Here is a 22,759-nt window from a genome sequence, read left to right on the forward strand (position 1 = left end):
TTCACCCACGTCTCGGTAATGTCTTGAAGACAGTCGGGATCGTGGAAGTAGGAGATGTATAACTTCACGGTGCACGATTCCGTCATACCACGTGTTGTGAGAGGAGAATATTGCAGATGTAAGCACAATGGTCCAAAAAGGCCAAGGGCCAAAGTTGCACCTTGGAGTGCATGTGTGAGAAATCCTGTCAAGGCGGCACGCAGAGTGACCTGTCTTTTATGTCCAGGTACATTACTATTCCGAACTTCCCATGTGTCACGGAGCAACAGATCACAGATGACATATCGCAGTTCTTGACAGGTGTTGTAGAGGGGCATTTTATCCTTTAGTGCAGGACTCAATTAATCACCTCCAAGCAAATAATGGTCACGGCGCCCAAGAAATAAAGAGTCGATTTCTTCTGAGTAGAAGTGTGCTCTCTTATCTCTACAGATGGAGCCTGACAAGGTGTAAGCATCGATGATACACGTCCCCGTGATAGTGATTGCCACTCCTGTAGCAGACAGAAAGTATGTGACATCAGATACATGTCTGAGATGGTCACCAGGGGAGGGATAAGTGGTATGGCTCATGACATCTGGAAGTGTGGCCAAGTGTACTTCCCGCAGTAGTGCGATTTTGATGTTAGACGTCCATATCATCTCTCGCAACTGCTGAATTTTCACTTGGGAGCTAATGTTGTTAGTGTTGATCATTGCTACTCGGTACATTTGGAGCTGTGCCCCACTATGGAGGGTAACTATCAATGGGAGATGAGGTGGGACGAGGCAGTGGTGGCCATGCTGTATGACACATGCCAGTGTTGGCGTCTGCGTAACTAGGTCTCCATCTAGGGTAGCTCCGTCTGGGTCATCATCGACATCGTCACACTACGGCATCGAGGGCGCTGCCATCGTGGCGTCCATATGTTCCACATTGTCCGTGGGAGTCAAGGACGTCTTGGCAGCAGTCATAACGGTGGAGTCCATTGGTACAGGTGCACCTGGGCGAGCAGCAGAGTAGGCACTAGCGCAGCCAGATCCTATATCGCTTTGTCGTCATTCTTATAGTCGTGTAGGTTCTCCAAGGCCTCGTCGGACGGACGGCCTGGAAAGCGTAGGGGGGGAGGGGTGAGGGGTGAGTTATTTTGTGTTCTGAGACTGTACAACGACTGCTGTTGTGCCATTTAGATGAACGTTGTTTACATGTCCAGCCCTCGTGTCGGGAGAGGTGACGATGAGAGATGTGACGTCCATATCATCAGCTGGGAAGGGATCGGCAGTCGTTGCTGTTGGTAGTAGCGCCAGAGTCGCTTCAGATTATGAGCATGATGCATTGACCCCAGTGTTATCCATGGCAGATCGAAGGGACACTGGTATGTGGTCCGGCTGACGACTGTCGGTGGAAGAAGAAGAGAGTGCCGACGTGTAGGTGATCGGTAAAACCGTCTTCAGAGTCGGAAGAGCCATGATATCAGCTGGCAGTTGGGTGATGCGCCACTGAAGACTATCAGACCTAAGATGGCCTTCTTTGCCACATCTGGAATAGGTCTTATGTTGGCCGTCCTTAAGAATGGGGTACGTTTGGAACTGCATGCGGCATTCGGCAGTATGACCATATACAATGCCGTAGGGGCAGAAAGCCGCGACAACGTCTTCTCCCAGGAGCTCAGACAATAGTTCGAAAACTCGTATGGTACATATGCTCTAGCCTGCGTGGTCGACAGTGACCGCGCTGACATTGCCGTTGGCGTGGCAAAAGCGTACTCCATTTTGGTGTCACGAAATATTCGTTCACATGCCACGTCACTGACGCCTTTGATGTACATCGTATTGCTCAAGATGGACAAATAGATGCCGAAAATATCAGATGCTGGGATCTTAGCTTCGTCGCGTTGGAATCGTTTCACTTCTAAAGCCTTTGGTCGGTTGTAATCATTACACAAGGTGAATCGTAGTGTGGGGTTTCGAAAAGGGTTGCCCATGGTTCGAGTACACGTAAGCGACACAAGTGGCGGCCGCTGAAAGTAAATAGCAGCAAGTACGCGCGCTCCGCAGGCGGAAATATACAGCATATCTGCACTGCATGACTGCGAAAGCCGGTCCCTAGACCACTCTTTTTTCCATTTAGTGAAGCCATTTTTTAAGTAGGATAACTCCTCTGCTTTCCCTCACTTAAGAGTCTGAAGTAACAGTGACGAGGCTCCAATAATAAAAGTGGGTGAGGGTGGAGGGTGGCGAGCCTTATTCTTATTGGCCCGGGGGGCGGGGGGAGAGTGCCCTTACCCTAGCTTATTTGTCCCAGAACTTTCACAGTGGTGCAGTGACATCGCCACATGTCCAGGGAAGGGGTGTTCTTGAAAGTCTATGTGACCTTGTGGAGAATAATGGACGCTTTGTGCCAGTTCTCTCATTGATACCCAACTCGCCCAATATTTATACCACAAATCAGATCACGTTTTGTGAATGAATTAAAAATAATTAAAGAAATTGCACACAGTATTGGTTATAGTCCCACCTTAACTGATAACATACTTATGTTAGTAGAAAGAGGAGGCAGAGGATAACAGCAATTCTATATCCCCCTCAGAAGGTACTAAATCACACCTACAACAAATGGCACCCCAATACTGTATGTAGGTAGCACTTCACAGGTACTTGTATCAAATTAAAATCCATGAAATGTACACCAAATTTTTATGCTAGGAATATTGTTGCCCACATTCTGTTCAAGAGTAAAAAACAGATTTCACACATAGAGCACAGTGGAATTTTTAGCATTTCCTGTAGTTTGCGTGGAAAATTACAGGCAGGTGAATCAGTTAGCCCTATAACTACTGACTGGACATGAAAGACGTTGGAGACAACAAAAGGAAGATTGCACCTCTGCTGAACAAGCATTCTTATGATATGAAACGTTCTCCAGAAAACTGACATTACTTGAAGAACTGGCTATCAATAAACACCTATCACTGAATCCTGACTTAATCCTTTAGCGATCAAATACAGTTCCATTATCACCCTTACTAAAGCAACACCAGCCAGCTATTATTTTTCTCGCCATAATATAATGTAACAAGTATAACTATTTCCTAACAACATTCCATTGACTCCTTGCTGTCTCCTGCCCACTGTTTTTGCCTGTTCATCACATTCACCTCATATTTTATCCATATAATATATTAGCATGTTCTAGTAGTCACTTGTGTACCATTTTTTACCTATATATTTTTAAACTTTCAATCTTTATAATGTAATATAAGATTTATTTGTTGATACCTTCTTTGTGAATTTCATTATGCTTGTGTTTTTTCTAGATATATTATAGTAAAAGGCCACATATATTTGGAAAAACCATTTTTGTACAGCTATAAACTCTAGCTGATGTTGTGTTTAATATCTGTTTAGCCTAAAGTTGTCTGAGGCTGGCCTAGAAAGCCGAGAGACGGTTCACAACGAAGTATAAAATAAATATTACTGTGAAGCATCAATACTGTATATTATAGTTCTTAATAAGTAGGATATATTATAATTAATCATTTGATTCCACATAATTTGGACCGTGGCTGGGCTGACAGCAGTTGTTGTCTTCAAAGTTTATTTTGGGGCCGTTAATATATTTCTTTCTCATACTACAATTGAGAAAGAAAACAATAAGATGCCCATTATGTTAACGAAAATCTCAGATCGCTTTCCAGATTTTCGTTACAAGTATGAGGCAACTGAAATATTGACAAGCGCTGTCTTACTAGAATGCTTTGATGCTTGTCATTGGCAGGCGTTTCATACGATGTGCTGAAAAAATAAAACGAGAAGTCGTAGCGTGGCATGCTCGGGATGGAAGCATTTCCGGGCGGTGGGCGTTGCGAAAATAGCATACAGACGACGACGAGACTGGGTCCAACGGCTAGGTACAACTAGAACAGGTGTCTACCAGCAGCAGTTTCCACTGACAGACTTCCACTCACAACCAAAGTGCCGAATGACGCAAGCAGTAGTTGAAGTGCCTTACATCAGACCTGGCAGTGTGGCGTCTCTCATTAAGCCTCGTGTCCAAGTGTCCCAGACTAAGAGGACTTCCCCCCTAGCATTCTGCACAATTTGCTAAAGTTCGATTCGAGAGCTCGATTCTTCGTCTCGGCTGTCGAAACATTTGTTAGCGACTTTCATTGCTGTAGCGTAATGCCCGTTTCCAATTCCAAAGAATGCAGGTGCTCAAAGGTGTGAATACTACCAAGCCAACATTTAATAAGTCATGGTTGCAGAATAATAACACAAGTTATTTACAGAAGACTAGAAAAACTCGTAGAAGCCAACGTCAGGGAAGATCAGTTTGGGTTGCGGAGAAATGTAGAAGACGAGAGGCAATATTGACCCTATTACTTACTAGAAGATAGGCTGAAGAAATGAAACATACATTTTTGGCATTAGTAGTTTTGGAGAAAGCTTTCGACACTGTTGAATGGAGTACAGTCTTTAAAGTTTTGAAGGTAGCAGGCATAAAATGCAGAGAATGAAATGTTATTTAGAACTGCACGGAAACTACATTACGGTTATAAGAGTCGAAGAACGTAAAAGGAAAGCAGTAGCTGAGAAGTGAGTGAAATAGTGTTCTCGCCTCTTCCTGATGCTAATCAATCTGTTCATTGGGCAATCATTAGAAAAAAGTGAGGAGAAATTTAGAAATGGAATTAAAGTTGAAGGACAATATTTAAAACATTGCGTTTTGTCGATGACGTGGTGACTCTGTCAGAGACGGCAAAGGACTTGGAAGAGCAGTTCAACGGAACGGGGATTGTCTTGGAAAGGAGATTATCAGACGAACACAAGAAAAATAAGGCAAGGTTAATGGAATGTAGTCGAATTAAATAGGCTGTGCTGACAGAATTTCATTAGAAACTGAGGCACTGAAAATAGTAGACGAGTTTCGTTATTTGGTCAGTAAAGTGAGTGATGATGGATGAAGCAGAGATGAAAAAGCAGACTGGCAATAGGAGGAAAAGTGGTTCTGAGAAATCTGTTAACATCAAATATAAATTTAGGAGTTAGGAAGTTTTTTCTGAAGGTATTTGTCTGGAGTGTAGCCTTGTACGGAAGTGAAACGTGAACGGTAAACAATTCAGGCAAGAGGAAAATAAACGATTTTGAAATATGATCGTCCATAAGAATGCTGAAGGTTAGACACGAGATCAGATAACTGTTGAAGAGGAACTGGATCGTAATGGGGAAAAAAAGAAATTTGTGCCACCACTTGACTAAAAGAAGACATCGGATGATAGAATATGTCCCGAGGTATCACGGAATAGTCGATTTGGCAACGGCGGAAATTGTTGGGAATGAAAATTGTAGAGCGAAACCGAGGAGAATCAAATGGATGTCGGTCGCACTACTAATGCAAAGTTGAAGTGATCTGCTCAGGACAGACTAGCGTGGAGAACTACGTCAAACAAGTCTTCGGAATGAAGACTGCAGCAACAACAAGACTGCTCGTTTCCAAAAGCTTTCTAGTGTGACCTTAAATAACGTTTATTTAGCCAGTATTTGGAAAACTCTATATTCTGTTGACGTTCATTTATCAGGTCGTTTTGATCGTTTCCGTTATGTACGGTCGTCATTACACTGAGGTTTCAAGAGTCATGGGATACCTCCTAATATGGTGTCGGATCTCCTTTTGCTCGGCGTAGTGCAGCAAATGGAATGGCATAGACTCAAAAAGTCGTTGTAAGTCCGCTGCAGAAATGTGAGGCATGCTGTCTCTATAGCCGTACACTATTGCGACATTGTTGCTGGTCCAGGACTTTTTGCACTAACTGACCTTTCAGTCACGTCCCCTAAATGTCCGTTGGGATTCACGTCGAGCGATCGGGGTGGTCAAATCATCCGCTCGAATTTTCCACAATGTTCTTCGAACCAATCGCGAACAGTTGTGACATGGGACATTATCATCCATAAAAATTCCAGCGTTGTCTAGGAACATGAAGTCCGTGAATGGCTGCAAGTGCTCTCCAAATAGCCGAGCAGAACTATTTCCAGTCAAGGACCGGATCAGTTGGACCAAAGAACCCAGTCAGTTCCATGAAAAGACAGCCTACACCATTATGGAGCCCCTGCCAACTTGCGCAGTGGCCTGTTGACAACTTGGGTCCATGGCTTCGGGCGTACTGCGTCACACTCGAACCGTGCCATCACCTCTTACCAACTGAAATCGGGACTCATCTGACCAGTCCACGGTTTTCCAGTCATCTAGGGTTTCAACCGATATGGTCACGAGCCCAGGAGAAGCGCTGTAGGCGATGTCGTGTTGTTAGCAAAGGCACTCTTGTAGGTCTTCTGATGCCATAGCCCATTAACACCACAGTCGGCCGCACTGTCGTAACAGATTCGTTCGTCATACTTCCCATATTGATTTCTGTGTTTATTTCACGCAGTGTTGCTTGTCTATTAGAACTGACAACTCTATGCGAACGCCGATGCTCTCGGTCGTTAAGTGAAAGCTTGCGACCACTGCGTTGTCCGTGGTGAGAGCTAATGCCTGAAATTTGTTATTTTCGGCACTGTCTTGACACTGTGGATCTCGGAATATTCAGTTCCCTAACGATTTCCGAAATGGAATGTCCCATGCTTCTAACTCCAACTACCATTCCATTTTGAAAGTCTGTTAATTCCCGTCATACTGCCATAACCAGCTCGGAAACCTTTTCATATGGACCACATGAGTACAAATGATAGCTCCGTCAATGCACACCCCTTTGATACCTTGTGTACGCGATACTATCGCCCTCTGTACATGTGCATATCTCTGGTCCATGACTTTCGTCATTTAAATGTGTGAAGGATAACAGCAAACCTTGACTCATTGTTTTCAAACCAGCTGCTCAATTTGTGAAGCTCTTTCTCCTGAATAATTTTTTTTTATATTGTAATCATTTGTTTGTCTGTACATGTACATCACATCTATCGATTTCCGTTCCATTCGGATAATTCCTTCGTGTGCGTCTTTTCTCTTTTCTCTTTTTTTCTTTTTTGCACCTTCCTACAAAATGTCAACGTTTAAAAGGCATACTTATATTAATTACTTTTGAATACATTATGGGAGTGAACAGTGATCAATGTGTTACAAATATTTACTATCAAAAACAGTCTTGATCACAATTTTGTTTATTACGGTGACCGGTTTTGACCACTACTTTGGTCATCTTCAGACCAATGAGTAAAAACCTCCTCCTGCTGGAGAGTCACTACTCAAGCAGAAGGAGGTTTTTACTCATTTGTCTGAAGATGACCACAGTAGTGGTCGAAACCGGTCACTGTAAGAAATAAATTGTGATCATGACTGTTTTTGATAGTAAAGACTTGTATTACACATATCTAGTAACTTCTTAAAGTATACAGAGAAATTATGAAGACAAAGGTATCACATACACCAAAACATCTTCGAAGAAAGGCGTACAATGAGCGCGGAAGTGTAAACAGTTTTGACATGCCCCAGAGCGATTACGAGTATGGATGTGGACGAGTTCTCAGTGCAGTTTGAATATGAAACAGAGGTGGATCCTGAGTCTCCAGTGATGAACACACGTCCTTAATTGCTTCACTATTGGTGACATTACCTTCACTTTGTCATACTGGCCATCCGTTCAGACATACAAACTACCTCTCATCATCTAGCATAAATGTAGTGTGTTGTATACAAATGGGCGGAAAGGCCAGCTTTTGTTTGATTACACTAACGGCGCAAAATTATTGGCGCTAACGAAATATTTTCGAAAATGTCTTTGTTTTAATGACTGCCACCCAAATTCGCGTATCATATCCATGGCACTCTCTCCCCTAGTTCGCGGTAGTTCAAAACTGGCTGCCATTTTTGAATTTTTCCGAGGCCTCCGTCACTCCTATCTGATGCGGATCCCATACCGCTCAGAATACTCCAGAGGAGGACGGACAAGCGTAGTGTAGACAGTGACTTCAGTAGACCTGTTGCATCTTCTAAGTGTTCTGCCAATAAATCTCCGTCTTTGGTTCGCTTTCTCCTCGAATTTATCTATGTGATCATTCCAGTCTAAGTTATAAGTAATTATAATTCCTAAGTATTTAGGTGAATTCACAGTCTTTAGATTTATGTGATTTATCGTGTAACGAACTTGAGAGTGACCTCATGTTGGACGGCGTGGGAACTTGAGGGCGGGCGTACTCTTCATCAAGGTTCGAATCGACCACGTCTGACCATCACACGGGAGGGTCGCCGTATTGTGGACCAAGCAGATCTTAACCCTTCGCATCTGCACCTGCCATCCGAGAATAAGTAATGGACTTCCTACAACACTCTGTGTCATCCAACACCATTGGTCGGAACCTAGCAGCAGCCGGACTAGGGAATTACTGTCCCATGCGAAGGCTACCATTAAATCCACAACACAAATGGCCGCATTTGTAGTGGTGCAGTAATCGGGAAGCATGGATTGGTGACGAGTGGCGTCGCATTGTGTTCAGCGATGAATCGTGGTTCTGCATTACAGCGGATGACCATCTTCAGCAAGTACGGCGACGACCTGAGCCCATTCTTCCAACGTTTTGGAGAGGCGCAGCGGTGCTAGTCCTGGTGTCATGGTGTGGAGAGCCATTGAGTGTGACTTCAGGTTACGGTGCTAGTGACTAAGGGTACTCTGGCGGCACAACTGTATGTCACGAACATCCTGCGTTCTCATGTGTTACCTCTCATGCGACGATATCCTAGTGCCATTCTTCAACAGTACAATGCGCGTACAGACACGGCACGAATCTCTACGAACTGTCTGCGTGGTGTTGAGGTACTCCTGTGGCCAGAAACATCTCCAAACCTGTCTCCTACAAAATATGTGTGTACCCAGCTCCGACGACAACTCTACGGTTGGGGCCAGATTACCTTAGGAAAGGATACAATGGCTTTGTGGCACCATTTCCAACTGCATCAGTGCATGGTTCCCGGCTAGAAGGGGTGTAATGCCATACTGACAAGTGGGCTGAAGCTACCAGGTTCTTTGTAGCTTTTGAGACAATTTTGTAATGACCTAAATAACGTCACATTCCTTCTTAATCCGCGAAGTTTCATTTCACTTCCTCCATCCCTTTAGGGTGCCGTTTTTTACAGGCAATGTATATCCACTAAGGTGGTAAAAGTCATAGATAGCGGTATACACCTATACAGATGGCAGTAATATCGCGTACACAACGTGTAAAAACGCAGTACACTGGCGGAGCTGTCGTTTGTACTCAGGTGATTCATGTGAAAAGGTTTTCGACTTGATTACGATTTCCGACGTCGTTAGCGAGTTCAGTATTTCAGTAATTACCTCTCACCACCGACGACGCAGTGGCCGACAGCCTTCACTTAACAACCGAGAACAGCGGCGTTTGCGTAGAGTTGTCAGTGCTAACAGACAAGCAACACTCCATGAACTAAGCGCAGAAATCAATATGGGACGTATGACGAACGAATCCGTTAAGACAGTGGGGCAAATTTCGCGTTAATGGGCTATGGCAGCAGACGACCGACGTGAGTGCCTTTGCTAACAGCACGACGCTTCCTTGCAATGCGCCTCCTCGTGACCGTAATAGTTGGGCCATAGATGACTGGAAAACTGTGGCCTGGTTCGAATAGTCCCGATTTCAGATGGTAAGAGGTGATGGAAGGGTTCTAGTGTGCCGCAGACCTATTACAATCCTACAAGCGGTTCTCTGAATTCTTTCTATACCTGCTGTCACACCTACTCGAAAAAGACGCAAGAGCAGTAGTCTAGAATTGAACACATTATCGACTTGTATACGATTCACACAGGTCTTGCCCGGAACCCTTCCAAACAATATAAATGTTTCATTCCCCTCGCGCGATCGTCCCGTTTCATACCGCTTCTTAGTTGTTGTGTTTGTTGTGGTCTTCAGTCCAAAGACTGGACTGATGCAACTCTCCACGCCAGTCTGCTGCAAACTACGTCCATATGAGCCTTCTTATTGTAGTCAAGTCTTGGTATCCCTCTACAGTCTTTATCCCCAACACTTCCCCCTCTGCATTACCAAACTGACACATTCTTGGTGCCCAAGGACTTGTCCTATCAACTGATTCCTTCTTTTGGTCAAGCTGTGCCACAAATTTCATTCCTGACCCATTAGATTCAGTACCTCCTCATGAAGTAATGAGTGCTATCGACAGGGGATGTCAAATTGACTCCATATTTTTAGATTTCCGGAAGGCTTTCGACACCGTTCCTCACAAGCGTCTTCTAACCAAACTGTGTACCTATGGAATATCGCCTCAGTTGTGCGACTGATTTCGTGATTTCCTGTCAGAAAGGTCACAGTTCGTAGTAATAGACGAAAAGTTGTCGAGTAAAACAGAAATAATATCCGGCGTTCCACAAGGAAGTGTTATAGGCCCTCTAATGTTCCTGAACTATATTAACGACATAGCAGACAAACTCAGTAGCCATCTGCTGTCATTGACCGTCTTGTAAAGTCATCAGATGACCAAAACGAATTGCAAAATGATTTAGATAAGATATCTGTACGGGGAGAAAACTGGCAATTGATCCTGAACAAAGAAAAGTGTGCAGCTATTCACATAAGTACTAAAAGAAATTCACTAAATTTCGACTACGCGATAAGTCACACAAATTGAAGGCTGTAAATTCAACGAAATACTTAGGGATTACAATTGCAAATACCCTACATTGGAACGGTCACATAGATAATGTTGTGGGTAGAGCCAACCAAAGACTGCGATTCATTGGCAAAACATTCAGAAGGTGCAACAGGTCTACTAAAGAGAGTGCTTACACCAGGCTTGTCCGCCCTATTCTGGAGTATTGCTGTGCGGTGTGGGATCCGTATAAATGGAACTGACGGATGACATCGAAAAAGTACAAAGAAGGGCAGCTCGTTTTGTATTATCGCGAAATAGGGGAGATAGTGCCACAGACATGATACGTGAATTGGAGTGGTAATCATTAAAGCAAAGGCGTTTTTCGCTGCGACAGGGTCTTCTCATGAAATTTCAATCACCAGTTTTCTCCTCCCATTTCTAAAGCCTTCTGTTGGCACCCCCCTACATAGGGAGAAATGTTCATCACGATAAAATAAAGGAAATCAGGGCTCGCACTGAAAAACTTAAGTGCTCGATTTCCCGCGCGCCGTTCGAGAGTGGAACGGTAGAGAGACAGCTTGAAGGTGGTTCACTTGAACCCTCTACCAGGCACTTTATTGTGAATAGCAGAGTAATCACGTAGATGTAGATGTAGAAGTAGTTACTCAATCCACCCATCTTATTTTCAGTATTCTCCAGTAGCATCACATTTATAAGTCTTCTACACTCAGCTTCTCTGAAGCGTTTATCGTGTCTGTACAAGGCTGAACTCCAGATAAATGCTTTCAGAAAATGCTTTATAATGTTTAAATTCATATTCGCTGTTAACAAATTTCCTCCTCTTGGGAAATGCTTTACTTGTAATTGCCAGTATACATTTACTAATCTACCCACTTCGGCCACCACAACTTACCTTGCTGCCTAAATGACAAAACTCTTAGTTGAAGTATTCCCATACTCATGGAATGAGCGTAGGGGAGCAGATGCAGGAATCCTGCACCGCCGTTCGAGGCAAGATCCTAGCTGAGGTGGCTTGCCGTTGCCTTCTGCCGACCTGCTATGAAGAGTCAAATGTGCATTTCTGTGTGTGTCGTGTGCATTACTGTGACGAGTGCTTGTACAATAGGGTGGAATGTTTGTGTTGTTATGAATTAAGGGAAGGGCGATAGTGAAACCCGGTGCCAGCGCGTAGCCTGCTCCTTTCGAACAGCACAAGGTAGCTGCCAAGCTTAATGTCCCCACCTGACGAACGGATCGCCACCAACAGTGTCACATACCCTCACTTCACGAGACACTACTGAGAGGTTTGGAATTTCATCCAGAACATTGGCGCAAAGTCTTGTGATCAGGAACTTTACGTCACTACGTGTCCTCCACATACTGGCAAATACTGGCAGTGAACACTCCATCCACCACGAGTATTCAAAACGGCTTACACATGAGTCAAGCGCTACCGACAGACATTACCGAGCTCGGCTTCCTAACATTTAAATTTATATTCGACGTTAACATGTTTCCCCTTTCTTTTGGCTAAATGTTTTTCTTGTTCTCGCCAGTCTCCATTTACTACCCTATCTACTTCAGCCATTAGCAGTTGTTTTGCTGTCCCTATACGGTCTGATAAGTAAGAGCGTGAGTGTCATTACACACAGATGGTGAAAGATACCACCTTAGTTCTTTCACCGCACAACAGAAGAAACCTTTGTTCCTCATGCAATGTCCATAAAGCATTAGTTTACTTTGAATTCCTTACACACAAGAATAGACATGAGTGCAGGCCTTCCACTTGCCACCTACGTCCCTAACTATTTGTGGGGTGTATCCCAATCTGTGTCTTCCTCTGCAGTTTTTGACCTCTACAGCTCCCTCTAGTGACAAGGAAGTCATTCCCTGATGTCTTAACAGATGTCTTATCATCCTGTCCCTTCTCCTTATCAGTGTTTTCCACATATTCCTTTCCTCTGCGATTCTGTGCAGTACCTCCTCATTCCTTACCATATCAGTCCACCTAATTTTCAACATTCGTCTGTAGCACCACATCTCAAATGCATCGATTCTCTTCTGTTCCGATTTTCCCACAGTCCATATTTCACAACCTTACAATGCTGTGCTCTAAACGCGTATTCTCAGATATTTCTTCCCCAAATTAACACCGATGTTTGATGCTAGCAGACTTCTCTTGCCCAGGAATTCCCATATTTCCAGAGCTAGTCTGCTGTTGATGTCCTTGCTCCGTCGGTCATTAGTTATTTTGCTGCCTAGGTAGTAGACTTCGTTAACTTCATCTACTTCGTGACCATCTATCCTGATGTTAAGTTCTCGCTGTTCTCATTTCTGCTACTTTTCATTGCCTTCATCCTTCTTCGACTTACTGTTAGTCCATATTCTGTTCTCATAAGATTGTTCATTCCATTCAGCAGATCACGTAATTCTTCTTCACTTTCACTCAGGATAGCAGTGTTATTAGCGAATCGTAACATTGATATCCTTTCACCTTGATTTTTAATTCCACTCTTGAAACTTTCTTTTATTTCCATCATTGCTTCTTCAATTTACAAACTAAACTATAAGGGCGAAAGACTACATCCCTGTCTTACACCCTTTTTAATCCGGATACTTCGTTCTTGATCATACGCTCTTATTATTCCCTCTTGGCCCTTGTACATATTGTAAATTTCCCGTTTTTCCCTATAGCTTGCCCCTATTTTTCTTAGAATTTCGAACGTCTTGCACCACTTTACATTGTCAAAAGCTTTTTTTCAGATCGACGAATTCTATGAACTTGTCTTGATTTTTCTTTAGTCTTGCTTCCATTATCAACATAAACTTCAGAATTGCTCTCTGGTGCCTTTACCTTTCCTAAAACCAAACTGATCGTCATCTAACACATCCTCATTTTTCTTTTCCATTCCCCTGTATATTATTCTTGCCAGCAACGTGGATGCATGAGCTGTTAAGCTGAGTGTGCGATAATTCTCGCACTTGCCAGCTCTTGCAATCTCCAGGAATTTTGTGGATAATATTTTTCCGAAAGTCAGATGGTCTGTCGCCAGATTCATACATTCTACACACCAATGGGAGTAGTCGTTTTGTTGCCAATTTCCCCAATGATTTTAGAAATACTGATGGAATGTTATCTATCCCTTCTGCATTATTTGATCTTGAGTCCTTCAAAGCTCTCTTAAATTCTAATTCTAATGCTGGATCACCTCTCTCTTCTAAATCGACTCCTGGTTTTTCTTCTATTAACAAATCTTACTCCTCATAGAGACCTTCAATGTACTCTTTCCACCTATCCTCTCTCTCCTCTGCATTTAACAGTGAAATTCCCGTTGACTCCTAATGTTACCACCCTTGCTTTTAATTGCACCAAATATATGCTGATTCAGTTCTAACGACAACCAATTCTTTTTCGATTTCTTCAAATTTTGCATACCGCCATTTCGTCGTAGCTTCCTTGCACTTCCCCTTTATTTTTTTTCTCAGCGGCTTGTGTTTCTGTATTCCTGAATTTCTCTGAACATTTTTGTACTCCGTTCTTTCATCGATGAACGGAAGTAATTTTTCTGTTACCCATGGTGTCTTCGCAGTTACCTTCTTTGTACTCTTGTTTTTCTTTCCAATTTCTGTGACTGCCCTTTTTAGGGATGTCGATTCCTTTTCAACTGTACTACCTATTGAGCTATTTCTTATTGCTGTATCTATAGCCTTAGAGAACTTAAAGCGTATCTCGTCACTGTTTAGTACTTCCGTGTCCCACTTCATTGCGTATTGATTCTTCCCGATTAATCTCTTAAACTTTAGCCTGCTGCTCATCATCAGAACATTGTGATCTGAGTCGACATCTGCTTCTGGGTACACTTTACAATCCAATATTTGATTTCGGAATCTCTGCTTGACCATGGTGTAATCTAACTGAAATCTTCCCGTATCACCCGGCCTTTTCCAAGTATACCTCCTCCTCTTCTGATTCTTGAACAGCGTATTCGCTATTACGAGCTGAAATTTGTTACAGAACTCAATTAGTCTTTTTCCTCCTTCGTTCCTGTCATCAAGCCCATATTTTCCAATAACCCTTTCTTCTACTCCCCGGTCTACAGCTGCATTTCAATCCCCGATGACTATTAAATTTTCATCTCCCTTTACGTACTGAACTGCCCGTTCAATATTCTCATATACTTTCTCTATCTCTTCATCTTGTGCTTGCGCCGTCGGCATATGTACAGTCGTGGACAAAGCGAGCGAGACCCCTCGCCTTTTCGTTATGCTGATCCGCACAGCTTTAAAGTCTGCCTCACAGCATAACAGGCAAGGCGACGAAGTGCTACCAACATACTATGCACAGGCGTGAAATTGAAAAACTATCCAAACTTTGTCAGACTGTTTCCAATCATGCGTAAGACTGTATTGATTCTCATAGTATGTTAAACACAACACATAAATGTAAGATATAAATGAAAGAAAAAACGCTAATTAGTATGAACTGTACTAATAAAAATTAATTTCAGCTTATCGAGATAACATAACTGTTTTAGTAAGACAAAGTACCCCAGATCGTTACGAATTAGCAAAATATTATGCGCATTCGGCCGCGAAACGATCTGTGTCAACCTTTCAGATCAGTCATATTGGATTACCTTTGCTGACCTACCATGAAAGTGTGGAAATTTAGCAATGCGTGAAGATTCATAACTAAATTCAGCCAAAAATCATTCAGTGCCACACATAAGTCAATTCAGATATTGACTGAAGCGGAAAAAGTAGGCAGTAACAAGTATGAAATTCTACTAGAGTTTCATATTGACATCCACAGGGCGCCAGTACAGAATAAAGGTAGCAATGAAACGTATTGGGGCGCGCGAGAATTTCTTAATATTGCTTTACTGATAGTCTGTCAGCCTCCATCGAGATTAGAACCGAAAACAAACCAGACCTTTTAGCGTGTAAGGATTCAATTGAAGCGGTGGCTCAGCTGCTAAAAGGTATCTACACTATAGCAACAGCGCATTGAAAACTTTGACCGTCGTTTTCTCAGAAGCGGTCGAGTGTTTGGAGATAAGCCGAGACACGTGTTCGCAAATTTTTGTCCCCTCTTTCACTGAGCGAAGCTTCAGCAACATCGGGGTATGACACTTGGCGGGTCCCCTCGTAAGTGGCGTGCGTTGCGATTCAGAAGACAGAATGCGTCCACTTTCCTCGACTACTCATTGACACGTTTCGAAACTTTCGTTCTAGTAGTGGCAGTTTGCATTATTATGGCTGGTTTTCCTGATAACGATCTACTAATGGGCTTTGCTCTTAATTTACGTAACTGTGTAGTAGACCTACTGTAACGACTTGAACCGGAAATGTTTGTTTATTTTGATATTCCGCTTCTTAGTTGCCATATTTCGCAACTTGATGACATCAGTAACAATTTAATACTTTGAAACAGTTACGTGTGGTATACCACACGTAACTGTACTCTGTTGAATGAGGAATACATTAAACACAAAATCTGCGTCCAGTAACAATAATTAACTTTCGGTTACATGACAAAACACAAGTCGAAATACTGTCTATTCATCTCAGTAGTCAGTAAAACTTAAACTGTAACGATCGCAAACATACTTTTGTGGGGAAGGCAAACGAGAGACTGCGTTTTATTGGCCGCACGCTAAGAATACGCAACAGTCTAGTGAAAACACTGCCTGCTCTACGTTTGTCCTTCCACTGCTATGGTATACCTGCACGGTATGGGAACCTTCACAGACGTGATTGACGGTGCACGCAAAAACGTCCAAGGAACGGTAGCACGATTTGTAACGTCACGAAATAGGGGAGAGAGACTCCCAGATTTGATGAGCGTGTTGGGGTGACATTCATGAAAACAAAAGCGTTTTTCTTTGCCGCGAGATCTTTGCACGAAATTTCACTCACCAACATGTGTTCTGAATGCCAAAACATTATTTCCTCTTGAACTTACACAGGAAGAAATGACCATAGTTATAATGTAATTCAGGGCTCGAAAGAAAAGATTTAGTGGTCCTTTTTCCCGCACGCTGTTAAAGAGTAGAACGGTAGAGAAATAGTCCGAAGGCGGTTCGATGAACCCTCTGCCAGCCACGTAAGTCTGGATTGCAAATAAATCCTGTAGATGTAGTCATGTAGACGTAACAACGAAATTATGTTGTAATATGCTACATGCGAGTTACATCTGATTTGAACATCGAAGTTGTTTGCTGTTTATTTATTTTTTGTTCATTATTTTCATCCATAGACAACACTTAGGTGCGTTAAACTGATACTGAAATAAAGTGTCATGCATCGACCAATAACAATAAATTAATTACTACTTGTTGTGGTACTGCAGTATCTGCCAGCGTCTTCAGGAGTGGATATCACATACGACGTTCCTAAGGTGTTTATAAGTGGATATTGCAGACGACTTCCAACAAAATTTGAATGTAGCTCCGTAAAAGTTCCGTGATCAAACGATCTGAGTTGCTGGCGAATACAGTCACTAGACAGTATACAGGGTGTTACAAAAAAGTACGGCTAAACTTTCAGGAAACATTCCTCACACACAAATAAAGAAAATTTCCATGTTAGAGCTCATTTTAGTTTCGTCCACCTACGCTCAATAGAGCACGTTATCATGATTTCATACGAAATACTCTACCTGTGCTGCTAGAACATGTGCCTTTACAAGTACGACACAAAATGTGGTTCAAGCGGTGACCGATGGATTGGTAGAGGCGGACCAATTCCATGGCCTCCACGCTCTCTTGACCTCAACCCTCTTGAGTTTCATTTATGGGGGCATTTGAAAGCTCTTGTCTACGCAACCCCGGTACCAAATGTAGAGACTCTTCGTGCTCGTATTGTGGACGGCTGTGATACAATACGCCATTCTCCAGGGCTGCATCAGCGCATCGGGGATTCCATGCGACGGAGGGTGGATGCATATATCCTCGCTAACGGAGGACATTTTGAACACTTCCTGTAACAAAGTGTTTGGAGTCACGCTGGTACGTTCTGTTGCTGTGTGTTTCCATTCCATGATTAATGTGATTTGAAGAGAAGTAACAAAATGAGCTCTAACATGGAAAGCAAGCGTTTCCGGACACATGTCCACATAACATATTTTCTTTCTTTGTGTGTGAGGAATGTTTCCTGAAAGTTTGGCCGTACCTTTTTGTAACACCCTGTATATTATCATTAAACATGACTTGAAAAGGGTTTCGCCGGGTGCGGTGGCCGAGCGGTTCTAGGCACTTCAGTCACGAACCTCGCGGCTGTTTCAGTCGCAGGTTGGAATCCTACCTCGGGCATGGATGTGTGTTAGGTTAGGTAGGTTTAAGTAGTTCTAGGTCCAGGGGACTGATGACGTAAGCGGTTTGGTCGCATAGTTCTTAGAGCCATTTCTTGACCTTTCGCGTAAATCTTCTTTACATAAACGGCCGTATCTTTAGATTGCGTTGACATAGAAGCTCACTTTTTTACCCCACCAAGGGACCGTATACCGCAGGAAGTGCGAAACATTTCTGCTTATTATGTCTATCCGTAGTCGAGGTGAACGGGTTTTAAGGGTTGGGTAGACAGATAGGCGGTCAAGAAAGTGAGAGGAGTAGGGTTGCATTTTTACCGATTTAGGTGACGAAATCCTAACAAAGAAAACAGCTACGACAGTTACTGAAGATGAGGGCCGCATAAATAATTCCCCCTACTCTTTACTCAAATGTTCTAGTTACAGTCGATACATCAGCATATTAATCGTAGCTACGCTTTCGATCCAAATCACGTTTACAGGAATGCAAATAAAATCCATTTGCCTATACACGTGGTAATTCAGATCCCAGTATTAATGCCACCGCGTTTTAGAAGTGCGATCATTCCCATTGCTTGCTACCTTAAGAAACACTTCGGCTAATCAATGTTTTCTGGCTGTGGCGAGTCTAGTGGAGAATTCGAAACATTCTAGAATACGTTTGGCAGCTATATCGCCGTTTATTTCCTGGGGTGGTGCAGAATTATCCTCCTAAATTTACTCGCTAATAACAGTATTTTGTTATATCGATAAATATCCCAAATGATTGTCACATAAGCGGTGACATAAAGGTAAAAAATTCATGTTTTTTAGTCCAGAAAGATCTATGCAACAGAAACTGCAGATCATTTTGCCATTTTCAATGCGAAATTGCCGACTTATTCATGTCTGGGGTAATAATAGAGGGCTGTTTGCCTGGGTTGTCTGCTAACTTAGTGAAAGGTGTTTGCTCCTGCGAGGGAGGTCTGATTTGTTTTCGGTTTTAATCTCGATGGAGGCAGATAGACTATCAGTAAAGCAATTTTAAGAAATACTCGCGCCCCAATATGTTTTATTGGTACCATTATTCTGTACTGGCGCCCTGTGGATGTCAATATGAAACTCTTGTAGAATTTCATACTTGTCACTGCCTACTTTTTCCACTTCAGTCAATAATTGAATTGACTTTAGTGTGACACTGGATGATTATTAGCTGAATTTCGTTATGAATCTTCACGCATTGCTAAATTTCCACACTTTCATGTTAGGTCAGCAACGGTAATCCAGTATGACTGGTCTGAACGTTGACACAGACCGTTTCGCGGCCGAATGCGCATTATATTTTGCTAATTCGTAACGATCTGGGATACTTCGTCTTACTAAAACAGTTATGTTATCTCGATAAGCTGAAATTAATTTTTATTAGTATTGTTTATACTAATTAGCGTTTGTTCTTCCATTTATATGTTATATTTACGTGTTGTGTTTAACATACTATCAGAATCAATACAGTCTTACGCATGATTGGAAACAGTCTGACAAAGTTTGGATAGTTTTTCAATTTCACGCCTGTGCATAGTATGTTGGTAGCACTTCGTCGCCTTGCCTGTTATGCTGTGAGGCAGACTTTAAAGCTGTGCGGATCAGCATTACGAAAAGGCGAGGGGTCTCGCTCGTTTTGTCCACGACTGTACGTGAACTATTGTTGTCTGTGTTAGTTTGCTGTCGATTCTGGCGAGAGCGACACTATCACTGAAATGTCCTATCCTCATATTCATAACGAATCCTCCTACAATTATACTATTTCACTCTCTCATTCCTTGTCCCAAGTCCATATTTTCCTGTAACCTTTTCTTCTAGTCCGCAGCTCGTGGTCGTGCGGTAGCGTTCCCGCTTCCCGCGCCCGATTCCCGGCGGGGTCAGGGATTTTCTCTGCCTCATGATGACTGGGTGTTGTGTGATGTCCTTAGGTTAGTTAGGTTTAAGTAGTTCTAAGTTCTAGGGGACTGATGACCATAGATGTTAAGTCCCATAGTGCTCAGAGCCATTTGAACCATTTTTTTTCTTCTACTCCTTCCCCTACAACTGCTTTCCAGTCGCCCATGTCTATCATATTTTCCTCTCCCTTTACGTACTGGGTTACGCTTTCAACATCCTCATATACTTTCTTTATCTCGTCATCTTCAACTTGCAACATCCGCATGTATACCTGAACTATCGTTGTCGGTGTTAATTTGTTGACGATTTTGATAAGAATAACCGTATCACTGGAATGTTCGCAAAAGACACTCTCTGCCGAACGTTCCTCTTCGTAACGAATCGTACTCCCGAAGTACCATTTTCTGCTGCTGCTGATATTACCTTGTACTCTCTGACCAGAAATCGTTGTTTTCTTTCCATTTCATTTCAGTGACGCGTACTACATCTAGATTCAGCCTTTGCATTTCCCTTTTCACATTTTTTAGCTTCCCTAACACGTTCAAGCCTTTGACATTCCACCCCTGGACTCATAGAACGTTATTCTTTTGTTGGTTATTCAGTCCTTTTCTTATGGTCACCTCTCCCTTGGCAGCCCCTCCCGGAGATCCGAATGGGGGACTATTCCGGAATCTTTTGCCAATGGAGATATCATCATGACAATTTTTCAAAAAAAAATGGTTCAAATGGCTCTGAGCACTATGGGACTTAACATCTATGGTCATCAGTCCCCTAGAACTTAGAACTACTTAAACCTAACTAACCTAAGGACAGCACACAACACCCAGCCATCACGAGGCAGAGAAAATCCCTGACCCCGCCGGGAATCGAACCCGGGAACCCGGGCGTGGGAAGCGAGAACGCTACCGCACGACCACGAGATGCGGGCGACAATTTTTCAATTACAGGGTCCATGTCCTACGGATACACGTATTTGTCTTTAATGCAGTGGTTTCCATTGCCTTCTGCATCCTCATGCTGTTGATCATTGCTGATTCTTCTGCGTTGAGGGGCAGTTTCCCATCCCAAGGACAAGAGAGTGCTCCGAACCTCTGACCGGTCCTCCACCCTCTTTGACAAGGCCGTTGGTAGAATAAGGGTGACTTCTTATGCCGGAAGTCTTCTGCCGCCAATGCTGAATATTAATGAAAAGTTATGCAGTGGTGGGTTTCGACCCCGGGACCGAGAACGTTTTGATTATTATTCAAAGACGCTACCCCTCGACCACGGGTCACATTATATATATATATATATATATATATATATATATATATATATATATATATATATGCCACAGCATGACTCATTTTCGGTCCTTTGGTGTGGCTGCACACAACTTACGCTAAGGACATCACACACCCATGCCCGAGGGAAGGCTCGAACCTCCGACGGGGAGAGCCGCGCGAACCGTGACAAGGCGCCCTCCTAGACCGCACGGCTACCACGCGCGGCACACCATTAGTAGGATGTCACAGCTTTTAAATATTTAGGGGTAGAACTAAGAGTTTTTTTAAAGTCTGTGGGGTTAGAGAGTAAACGGCATTGCACACAGGAGGTAAAAGTATCGCCTTAGTTCTTTGACAGCTCAATACAGGGCACCACCCCTGGACTCATAGAACGTTATCCTTTCGTTGGTTATTCAGTCCTTTTCTTATGATCACCTCTCCCTTGGCAGATTTAAATCGAGCATTACGTGTAACACTACTGGAATATGGAAAAAGGCAACATAAAGTCATATTGCTCCATGATAACGCCCCATTACACACAGCAAAACGGGTCAGGGAAACGATCGAGGTGTTCAGTTGGGAAACAATAGAGCATGCGGCTTATTGTCTAGACTTGGGTCCATCCGATTATCATCTGTTTGCATCACTCGGACACGCTCTCGCTGAACAACGCTTTAAGTCGTATGAAAATGTACAAACATGGCTCGCTGAATGGTTCGCTTCAAAAGCAGAACTGTTTTTTGCTGTGGAATTCATAGCGTGCCGGAGAGGTGAGAGAAATATATAAATAGCAATGGAGATTATTTTGAATAAAATATTGTTTATCAGTTTCATACAACAGACGTGTAATTATTGCAACCAAATTCCGGTTTCATAGTTTTACACCTGGTACATTTAGAGAGAGCTGTCGTTGATTCCATGAAGTGGAGGTTTTATTCAAGGCTACCGGAATCTGTTTTCGATCGTCCACGATGATACTGGATGCAACCAAGAACCTCTTCAGTGAACAACTGTGTAATGCTGCCGTCTCTACTTAATTAATCGTTCACGTATGTTGAGAACATTAGAGGATCAGTTACGTTCGATGCTACTTTCGTTTTTGTTGAACGTCCTTGCCGGGTTAGGTAAGCCACAAATTCATCAAACAAATCTTCTAAGACACTACGCGTGATCGTATCTTGGTTATCAGTTGATGTTGATTCGAACTCCTGCACTGTTTTGCCCAACCTGTATTACGACCAAGCCCATTAAAGGTTACTTCGTTTTTTCAGGACAATCCCCTGCCGTACGGTGGCATCGATGGAACCTGGGGAAACAGACACCTTTTCACTTGCGAGCCGAAGCATGGCCTGTTGGTTCCCATCGCTAAGGTCATTCCGGAATATGAGCTGTTCAAGTGGCCTATGCAGCTGAAAGGTATGTCTTTCCACAACTATTCCCGCACTGTACCAGCATGTATTCTTAGGACTAAGGCTACCCGGCGGCGGCTTCGCAATCTTGCTTTCAGTGGACGATATGCTGCCCGCAAGCGACACAAGGTACGGACCGATAAAGTGTAGGCGCTGTCGTGCTCCTTGTATGGACCAGTCTTCAGATTGTGACCAGAGCTGCGCATAGCGCCTGCCTGCGTAGTGCCTGAGATACGCAATATGGCGTTACGTTCATTTATTCATGT

The 22,759-nt window shown here is 43.1% G+C and overlaps 1 protein-coding gene across 2 annotated transcripts in view; it reads left to right on the plus strand.

The window, feature by feature from the left end:
* The window catches only part of LOC124616764, a 443,813-nt gene that overhangs the window by 92,664 nt on the left and 328,390 nt on the right, over positions 1–22,759 (plus strand). For both annotated transcript variants that reach the window (XM_047145148.1, XM_047145147.1), the window contains exon 3: positions 22,356–22,500. In XM_047145148.1, coding sequence (XP_047001104.1) covers positions 22,356–22,500 — 145 coding nt within the window. The remainder of the gene's footprint in view (positions 1–22,355; positions 22,501–22,759) is intronic.

This window comes from Schistocerca americana, chromosome 5 (genome assembly GCF_021461395.2).
Source record: "Schistocerca americana isolate TAMUIC-IGC-003095 chromosome 5, iqSchAmer2.1, whole genome shotgun sequence".
Classification (NCBI taxonomy): Eukaryota; Metazoa; Arthropoda; class Insecta; order Orthoptera; family Acrididae; genus Schistocerca; species Schistocerca americana.